Genomic DNA, 10,678 nt, shown 5'->3' with positions numbered 1-10,678 from the left:
TCCTTTCTCAGACTCTAGAATAACTGTGTACAAAATTTCATTGCAATCGGTTCAGTAGTTTTGGTGTGAAAGCGAGACAGACAGACAGACAGAGATACTTTCGCATTTATAATATTAGTATGGATTTAATTATTATTGAAAAAATTTTGTTTTAATTTGACTACCGCAAATGGCGGCCAAGAAAGCTCGGCAAAGTTATTAATGAAAGTGGCGAAAAAAGGAACTAACGCTGCCACATACAAAAACGACATATTAATTTTTATAAATTTCAATTTGAAATATTTCCCCAGAATTACCGGTGAAACATTGCGGTGGACCCACTTTTTTGGGCTTAAAAATCGCAAATCGTACAAAGATCGTACAAATATTATTATTATTATTTATTACTAAAGAAATTGATAAGCAGTTTTTTAGATGTTTATCTTTGATACAAAGTTACCAATTCCGACGAATTCTCAAAAATTGTAACACTTCCGGCAAACATTACGTATGATAAATGGAAATTTTAAATTATTTGAATTATTTCACGTAACTTATCGGTAAGTATTGATTTTTTGGTATCAATCGATGCGCAGGATGTTATATTCTACTATATATTTCGAATTTAGGTCAGAATCTTTGAATTTATAAATGTTATATACTTCGGGTCACACTAACGTCACACGTTCGACGTTTCGAATCGTAACGTCAAACGATCTCGTCGGGCTCTCAACGCACAGTGACGATACGTAGTGTGGCCGCTTCATCGCAATAATTCTCGCGTTAATCTCTTTGATGTACCGCCACTAGAGCTATCGCCAAACGGCATTGTAAACGCCGTTTAAAATTATCGCGTTAAATTGTGGCTACACAAACCAAAGACTATATAAACTGAGGTAGACATGCCATACTCTACGAAATGACATTTGAAAAGCAATCCTAAAACAATACACTCAAAACATTACACACACAAATAAAAATGTATCTTCGTAGTCAAGGGTGAGATGCCAATATTATTTTGTAACAAGAGTGACAAGGATGGTCTATGGTGTTCGGTTATAATACCGAACGCAAGCGTAAGGGAACATACCCATACTACGTGACCCATTTAGGGACGGGTCTTCAAAATACTACGCTCGGTCACAAGAGGGGGAAGAGGGTCTAGAGTTTTGTCATGTAGTCAATTTCGACGAGAGAAACGTTATACGATTTTTTTTTCTCGCAATTTAGTACTTGACACTGGCATTTATTATGGCTATTTATATGCTATAGCCAACAGCCACTAAAAAACAGGCACTTCTGTCACTTGTCAGGCATTTTGAAGTTTGATGAAGCTGTAAAACTTTGGTGATCATTTATTATATTTGGTGTTCGATTACAATTTGAACTACAGTCGTGACTAAAATAGTTAGTATGTGCCATCGAGGAAATTGAATCCTAAATCCTAGGTAGTTGACAGAACAACGTCATGTAGTCGGATCATGTCAATTCAATGTTAATTGTGATCTGTCGGTTGGGTTTAACTTTAAATACGACCAAATAACTTAGGTCCGCCATCTGCCTAGAAATCAATTTCTCTGATTGTTCTATTGTAATTTTAGACTATTATTATATATATTTTTTTTAATCTAAGAGACTCGTTACAATGCCCATACAAAAGTAAAAAAAAATTTTGCTCATTCAGCGCTGCTACTTTCACAGTAAAATTACAATAAGGAACACGTACACATCCTAAAGTATCACATAGTTTTGTTACACCTTGTATAGCATAAAATATAATATTAATTTAATTTTTTGGTGTCAAGTATATTTTCTTTTTGACAAACTATTGGGTATCAAAGTATGGTTTGGTGACCGTTTTTTATTCCCATATTGAATATTTAATACGCAAGCGAAAAACTTTGTATCCCTTTTGACGAAAAATTGGGAAACGTAGGTAAATTAAATTTTGCACAGTTATAGTTTATATGGTGAAGGAGTGCATCGAGCTAATATTATTTTAACTCAAATTATATTGTGGAATATTATTTTATATTTAAATATTCTTGTAGCACAAAACCTTTAACTATTTTTCTATACGGCGGAAAAAGCCACAAAGTTCACTGCGGCTTTTTAACAAAATTAAAACAAAACATTATAAACTTTCAATAATATACTTTTCGAAATGGTTAGTATATAAAAGGCAAATTCTTGTAATAATTTTTCCAATAATAACTGTTCAACTAAAGAAAAATTAAAGAAATAAATTTCGTACATAGAAAAAGGCAACAAAAGCCATTAGGGCAAACGATTCCCTAGTACTAGTACTAAGAGACGATTCCGTGGAAAAAAGCCACAGACGCAATATTGTCTTTTTTTCCAGGTAATTACTTTTAAGAATGTAAAACATTTTTTATACTAATTACTGTGTGTTCCCTTTTACGGTTAACACAAAGTAATTTAAACAAAAAACAGTGCAATGACGCATACGCGAGTTCGCGGAGTAAGGGCGTGGTGGCGCGAGCGCCTCGTCCCCGCCCCACGTGTCCTTTCACGCACTCGAAGAAAACGGTCACTGAAGTTTTTGTTGCTTTTTTCGCCAGGGAATTTAAGAGCTAACAAATGTGGCATTTTTTAAAACTGCATTTACTGGTTATTAAAATTAACTTTTTACTATTTTTTTCGCTGAAGGTTATAGATAATGAGCTGCCGATTTCGATTTTGCAATAAAAATAAAAAGCCATAGTGACGGGCTTATTCGTAGGATACGACGATATGGTCGGCTTATGTCAATTCAATGTTAGCTGTCATCGGTCGGATGGGTTTGATAAAACGCGACCAAATTACTTAGGTCCGCGATCTGCTAGGAATCAACTACACTGATAGTACATCGTTGAATTGCCACGCTTTGTCACGCTCCTTCGCTGGGACTGCACCCCTCTGTTCCTATGTTTGACGATTTGGTCTGTTATATTTTATCAGTGGAGTACCTTCTTTTTCTTCATTAAATCAGTGGAGTAACATTAACAACAACAACATTGAAGTTAATAATTTATTATTGACAATTTTATCCTTTGTTTATTTTTTTCTTATTATGGCGCTTTGGCTATATAACCATGGCAAGTGTCAAATAAGTAGCGGGAAAACTATGTTCTTGTAACAATTTTTAGCATCGATTTTCTGTTTAGAAAAGTCCAAAGTCTAGTCAAAGTCAAAGTAAAAGTCAATGCAGTCAAGGACTCAAGTCGGCCGATTCAGTAAAATGGTAGAAGCTTTACTAAAACTTTCGATGGTGTTTAGGAGGCAACACAAAAGGCACGTTTCTGGAAGTTGTATCACTGGCCTATACTTGTGCATGATAATAAATATCCAATGGTTAATATTCTACCAATAAAACACATTAAAAACCCAGAACAATCTTAGGAAATTAATAAAAACACATTAACGTCACTCTTTCACATTCTAGGCTAAACTCTTTCTTCGTTTATGTCCTAAAAATTTTTGACTTAAGCATGTTAGCACCTTATTTTATTTATTTATTTAACTCAGGCATCTTGGCCCATACCATAAATATAATAACATAACCTTATAGACTAACATAAGTACATACAATTATACTAAAAACTAATACTAACACTAAAACACTAAACACGAATTGTCTGCGACGTGGGGCGCGACGTATTCGGAAGTCGTCCTCGGAACCTCCTGTAGACGACTCCAATCGGCCAGAACTCCTCTTTCTCGAAGGTCGGTAGATGGTGCGTCGGGACTCTCACCACAAAGGAGCTAAAATTCACTTTGTGGCGGGACTCCAAGCGCTCGAACCTCAAGACGAAGGTTATGGCTACCACACACGCTACGGTTTACCGGAGGGGTCACCTGCAGGTATGCCTGTGCAGGTGTCACTCGAAAGAATTGATTCTCGATTTTGCGCCGGTCGAATGCGCAGGTCCAAGCAACTGCACAGGCCTATTCCCATTTCCCACACACATTCCGATTTACTTGCGCAGGCATACCTGCACAGGTAGACCTCTCCGGTAGACCGTTGTATGTATGGCTAACATTAGACTGTTTTTAATTGTTTATTATTGTTTTTTTTTAGTTGATTTGATCTGTTATATTTTATCAGTGCAGTAATATTTTAGTTATTTAAATTTTAATATTTTATTCCTTTGTTAATGTCCTAAAAAATATATTCAATAATCCCTATACCTACAACTAACTAATATGATTTATTCAAACAAGAACCTCTTTTAGGCAACATACCGTGCATGGTCGGTAGACTGCCGATTACCTAGATATTCTGCAGATTGTCTATTAATGTAAGAATAGAATCAATTTTTTGCACTTTAACTTACTCACCCAGAAAATCTGCAGAATACCACGTGAATTTTCACTCTAACTGGATTACGTAAATTAACGGTAACATAATATACAAACATACATACATACATACATACATAGCCTGTGAGACACATAACTCTTACTTTTTGCTTTGCTGTAGCCAGATAAAAATTATTCATCTATTGTGAACAACTATGATAGTTACCTGTGAAAGTTAATCCCTGAAGATTTATTTATACAGGGTGTAACAAAAACAAGTGATAATACTTTAGGATGTGTACGTGTTCCCTGTAGAGATTTCACTGGGCAAGGGCCCGAGCGTCACGAGTTTCCTCATACAAAAGTGAAAAAAATTTTTGGTCTTTCAGCGCTGCTACTTTCACAGTGAACTCTCTACAGGGAACACGTACACACCCTAAATTATTATCACTTGTTTTTGTTACACCCTGTATATTTTTTACAAAATCTTTTTATTTTTACACAAGATAGCATTTTGCCCTTTGATTACATTAATTAGTATCTGAAAATAAAACTAAGTTTGTTTTAAAAATTTATTTGCTAACCGTACACACTCGCATACGACCGTCGCGTACAGCGCGTCAGTGAAGACTGACTGCAACCACAATAGACATAACGACCAGTAGTTCGACTGCAAAGAGACGGACAGGTTTCAATATCTGTCAAATTCGTCGGGTTTCACTAGGATTATGAACGGAATGTGCCTCGCGCTGGCTGATATAATAAATTTTTAAATATTAAAAATTACGTTTTCAAAATTGGATTCTGACAATTTTAAACACAAACAACAATACGACCAAAGAGGAACACGTCCAGCGAATATGTCATAGTTTTAAATTCGTAGGTAACAAGTTAACAACCCTAGCGACGATTTTCGTCATAATACGTCAAATTTAAAAATTTTCAACATCAGTTCTAAGTCGGCATACTCTATAATTCTGTCTACTCTGCTGCAACGGTGTGAATTAGCTCTATTGGAACGGCGGACAATTTGGTGCGTATGGCCCGTCTACATCAGTTTAAATAGAAGTCTTTGACACAAACGGCTAACGTCCAACAAGGCAACAACGCGATAATTAACGGCGTTTGACGTTAGTGTGGCCCGAACCATAGTGTGGCCCGAACAAGTCGTATTGCCAATTTAAAAAAAAAACAGAACGCCAAAGCCCAAACCTGTCGGCTGTCATCAAAAATCTTCCATTTTGAATTTGACCGTCTTATTGCGCTGACGATTCACGTAAGTTAAGGTTTTTTTTACTAAAATTCTTCACGTTTCTTAAAAATAGTGGCTTATTTCTGTGATTATAACATTAAAATTATGTGTAGTAATGTATATTGCATTCAAATTGTACTTTCATCCTTTTTCTGAGAACTAACCTCAACAATGCCCACGTGTCGTGAACATGATGAAAACCAATTCTAAATCATTTGCGGTATCTACCATAGTGGAGACACAGTGATGGCCTAAATGCGTCTGACCATATAAGCACGTCAAATATTAAAGTCCTCGTTTAGACGATTTCTTAATGTAATGAAACCATTACAGAATGGCGGACGCAGCTCCAGCCGGTGGACGCGGCGGTTTCCGCGGTGGCTTTGGATCTCGTGGTGGTGACCGCGGTCGCGGGGGCCTGAGAGGCCGTGGTCGTGGTCGCGGCCGCGGGCGTGGGCGCGGCAAGGAGGACCAGAAGGAGTGGGTGCCGGTCACCAAACTCGGCCGCCTGGTTCGCGAGGGAAAGATCGACAAGCTCGAGAGCATCTATCTGTTCTCGCTGCCGATCAAGGAGTTCGAAATCATCGATTTCTTCCTCGGCGCGGCCCTCAACGATGAGGTGCTGAAGATCATGCCTGTCCAGAAGCAGACACGTGCCGGTCAGCGTACCCGTTTCAAGGCCTTTGTTGCTATCGGTGATAACAACGGCCACATCGGTCTGGGTGTGAAGTGCAGCAAGGAAGTCGCTACAGCCATCCGTGGTGCCATCATCCTGGCCAAGCTGTCCGTGCTGCCCGTGCGCAGAGGTTACTGGGGTAACATGATCGGCAAACCCCACACTGTGCCTTGCAAGGTAACTTATTCATAATTAATAATAATCATAGTAATATTAATTTGGTCTATTTATTAGATATTTACTTGAAAATAACTTTCATGATGAAGACTGATTACATTTCATTCGTGGTATCCTCCTGAGGTTTCCTATGAAGCTTTATGCGTCTGACTTCTAATTTATAACCTTGAATGTGCTCTAACTCATAACACATGTTACAAAATAGCTTTTACTAATTTCAGGTCACCGGTAAGTGTGGTTCTGTCACCGTGCGTCTGATCCCTGCACCCCGTGGTACTGGTATTGTGTCTGCCCCGGTCCCCAAGAAGCTGCTTCAGATGGCTGGAGTCCAGGATTGCTACACATCAGCCCGTGGTTCCACTGGTACCCTTGGAAACTTCGCCAAGGCTACCTACGCTGCTATTGCCAAGACCTATGCATACCTGACTCCAGACTTGTGGAGGGACATCCCACTTACCAAGTCACCCTACTCTGAATTCAAAGTTTAATTTCAATATTAATAAATGTTGATGACTTACAAAGACTTTATTTTTAACCCTTACTAGTTACTACCGGGTTAGATGGAATTCTGTTCTACTGTTTAGTAATTAGGTACTTTGTAAGATTATCTCTACAGTTAATGCAGAGTGCAGACACAGTACCTATGTATAGAAAGCAGTGGAGAATTTTATAAACTCACTTGAAAATAAACTCAAATATTAAACAAAATAGCTAAGCTTGAACCTTAGGCCCAATTCACACCAGATCGGCAGCGGTGCGAAGAGCACTTTTAGTGTGAAATAATTTTAAACTTTATTTACATAATTATAACTACTAGTATCGCTTGAAAACTTCAAAAAGGGCTCGAGGCGCCGCGGGCGGCCACTTTTTGTGCTCGTGAAAGTGCTCGCGGCTTCCCGCGACCGCGCGTCGTCGCGAGGTGCCGCGAGCACTTTCCGCCGACGGACGCGCGGTGCACAGTGGATCGAAAATCTAGTATCATAGACATAAGAACTTGAATTTCCAGATTTCATTTTTTTGGGCTGAAATATGGTCTCCTAGTTGTTATTACATAATAAAATGTAAAAAGACGCAGCTACGTGTAATAAGGGAGTTACAATTTTTTTATGAAAGTAAAGAACACGGATCATTTAACAAAAAAACAATAGAATATGTCAAGTAGTTCCAGACAATTTAATTTAATTCAGTTGGAAGTTTTAAATTGTTACTGGGGACACTGGAAAAAGAGAGGGTTGATACATTATATCACCATAATAATTTCTTTCTTCTTTCTATTTGAATTAAGTTTTTAATTAACCAAAATGAAGTACAAATGGTGCCGTAATACAAAATATGCCAAAATGTGAGTAATAATTAGTACTATAAAGCCTCGTTTCCACTAAGCAACAACTCACGCGCAACATGCTGGACAACAAGTTGCCCAACATGTTAAAAGTCAGCGCGGGACTTTTGATGAACAACGTTGTCTGTCTACGCATCTACTTTACGTCAGTCGTCGCCAACATGTCGCCAGAGGAACTTGTGTTGATTTTAGTGGCAGTGGTTATAAATTTTTTTTATAGTATCTGTGAGCAGTATCCCATAGACGTTCATAGTTTTGGTACAGTTCGCTTAATTTGAGCACTTGTTCGTTAGGCCACACTACGGACATTGTTGCGCGCGTCTCCACTTGACGATAATTGATGCAATTCTCTTTAAACAAACAACAAGCCGCGCGTCATGTTGCGCGTCAGCTGGCAACATCGCGCGCTGTTGTGCAGCGTTGCCGTACATGTTGAGCGTCACGTGTCGCGCGCTAAATGTTGCCTAGTGGAGACGCGGCTTAATAGTGTGTGAGGATATAACGGCCAACCATGCGATTCCAGAGATATTATGCTATTTTTCATGTCGGCTCCATACTAAAATTTCTTAAAAAATTATTACTCCCTTATTATTACACGTAGATGAGTATTTTTACATTTTATTATGTAATAACAACTAGGAAAACATATTTCAGCCCAAAAAAATGACATCTGGAAATTCAAGTTCCTATGTCTATGAAACTCGATTTTCGATCCACTGTGCGGCGCTCTGAAGGTAGCGCGCGGCCGCCAGCGGCCACGAGCGTCTACAAGCGGCCGCGAGCGTCCACAAGCGGCCGCCCGCGGCGACGCGAGCCGCCTCTGCCGGCCTCGCCTCGCCGCGCCTCTTGCTGCCGATCCGGTGTGAATTGGCCCTTACAAATATGATTGAAATCAACTAATTAATATGTACGGTAGCTGTTATTATAAATCTGAAATACGAATGAAAGACAACTTATCAGTTAACTTTTTTCTTACATAGTTTACTTCCATAATATTATAAATGCGAAAGTGTGTCTGTCTGTTACCTCTTCACGCTCAAACCGCTGAACCGATTTTGCTGAAATTCGGTATGGAGATACTTTGAGTCCCGAGGAAGGACATAGGATACATTTTATCCCGGAAAAATTATGGTTCCCGCGAGATAAACGAATTTAGGCGTAACGGAGTTGCGGGCGTTATCTAGTTAGTATTTTTGTGTGCATTGCATTATTACATACAGGGGTCACCAATTAGTTTTGCTCGGGGTCCGTTTTAAGACATGAAATGAACTTCGCAGTCCACACATTTTATATAAAAAAATTTATTATACAAAGGTAATTACAGAAATTACAAAGGTATTTTTTTTGATATCAATGAGAAAAGTAACCATTTTTTTGTAGCTAATTATCTCTCTGAAGTTTGGAGTGAAATATTGGTGCAAGATGTTGAATAGTCCTAAGATGAACGAAGATCATCTTCGAACATGCTCAGTCCGCACACAATGGGTCGGCGGTCCGGTTGCAGACCGCGGTCCTCCATTTGGTGATCCCTGCATTATTATAATCAAAATATTTCTTAGTTTAATGTTATAAAAGGTTTTTTAATAAAAGCCAATTATTTATGATTAGTTAAATTCTTTTACTTCCTTCTCAAATAAATCTATTGTGTGATCACAGACTTTTTGTAAATCTTTTAAACCCCGTTTAAGAACATCAAGTGCTGGTGTTTCTCTGGATTGTATTCTAAAGTGCATTTTGGATTCTGCTGGGTGAGGTACTGTGTAGCCACAAAATTCTACATCTTCACTGAAAAATAAGAGAATAAATAGATTAGGTTACATACATAGATATAAGATGAAAAGTAAAGAGATTTTAAATTTTATATTATGGAGTGTTCTCCAGTTGATCTACATTTACTAAGTAAACAACATTAAACTAGGCATTTGTGAAAGAGCAAGACTATTCAATTTAAGCACAGATGTGTCTATTAATAATAATGACATTATTATAATATTGTAAAGAAAAAAAGAATACTTACTATCTGCTTATGATACATTTCAAAGAGTTTCCTAGAGTATGACTTTCATTTTGAAAAACGTAGGTACGGCAGGTTACACCAGAATCTTCATCACCAGGTAACTGTAAATATTTCAGTTATAAATACATAAAAAAACAAAAATTTTTAGAACTTGTTAAAATTTGTTACTAACCTCTGAAATTTTCATTATTGTGTGAGATTTTTGAAATGTACCCTAAGGAATGTATTACAATATGTACTTTTATCCTTTGTTTATGTTTCAAATCCTTAATTATTTATAAGAAATTTAATATCTTTAAGAAACCATGCTTCTTAAAATGAAAATAAACAAGTTTTGACAAATGACACAATTGACAGTTCTAACATTGACACTGACAGCTGACAGCTTCCATGTGACTGTGACACAACTTATTTTTAAATATTTTCATGAGTTAGCTACAAGATTTTGGTTGAACAGTTGAATATTTCTATTTGTGGATCATTTCGAAGCATATTAAAATCCTGAAAAGAAAGTCATTTAGTTCATGATATCGATAAACTATAATTCAAGTAATGTGCATCCCCAAACACACGTAAAAAGCTATGCAATTTTTGTAGCCAAATTGTTACTTGATTTGAGATTTTTAGCACTAATGCCTACAAAAAATAAAAACTAGACTAATGCCTTATATAAGTATAGCACGAATAAGGGATTATTAAACTTGTAAAATATTATCTTTTTAGCTTACAAAAATGCCGACTGAAAAGCCCCAAAAAAAGGTTGTTCATTTAAGTACGTATTTAATGTTAAATTCACGTCCACGTGTTTGAGGCATTCTTTGGCCGTTCTTATGGCTTATCATGTAGCGGAACCACAAAACTCTACAAGATCTTGCATAAAACGTTGACTAATTGAGCAACAACAATGAGCAACAATTTCGAGCTGTCAAACGA

At 37.4% G+C, this 10,678-nt stretch overlaps 2 protein-coding genes across 2 annotated transcripts; one reads left to right on the top strand and one right to left on the bottom strand.

Moving 5' to 3' along the window:
• The first annotated feature begins 5,475 nt into the window (after nt 1–5,475).
• LOC121728847 (40S ribosomal protein S2) lies at nt 5,476–6,903 on the top strand. The gene is made up of 3 exons (XM_042117154.1): nt 5,476–5,557; nt 5,867–6,386; nt 6,608–6,903. The coding sequence occupies exons 2-3, from the start codon at nt 5,868–5,870 to the stop codon at nt 6,872–6,874; spliced, it is 786 nt and encodes a 261-aa protein (XP_041973088.1). The 5' UTR covers nt 5,476–5,557; nt 5,867; the 3' UTR covers nt 6,875–6,903.
• A 2,422-nt stretch (nt 6,904–9,325) lies between these two features.
• LOC121728754 (probable DNA-directed RNA polymerases I and III subunit RPAC2) lies at nt 9,326–10,058 on the bottom strand. The gene is made up of 3 exons (XM_042117003.1): nt 9,918–10,058; nt 9,746–9,846; nt 9,326–9,513 (listed from the first exon to the last, which is right to left on the bottom strand). Exons 1-3 carry the CDS (start codon nt 9,930–9,932, stop codon nt 9,333–9,335), a joined length of 297 nt encoding a protein of 98 aa, XP_041972937.1. The 5' UTR covers nt 9,933–10,058; the 3' UTR covers nt 9,326–9,332.
• Between the last annotated feature and the right edge of the window lie 620 nt (nt 10,059–10,678).

This window comes from Aricia agestis, chromosome 7 (genome assembly GCF_905147365.1).
Source record: "Aricia agestis chromosome 7, ilAriAges1.1, whole genome shotgun sequence".
Taxonomy (NCBI): Eukaryota; Metazoa; Arthropoda; class Insecta; order Lepidoptera; family Lycaenidae; genus Aricia; species Aricia agestis.
This window is presented reverse-complemented; position numbering and strand designations above follow the sequence as displayed.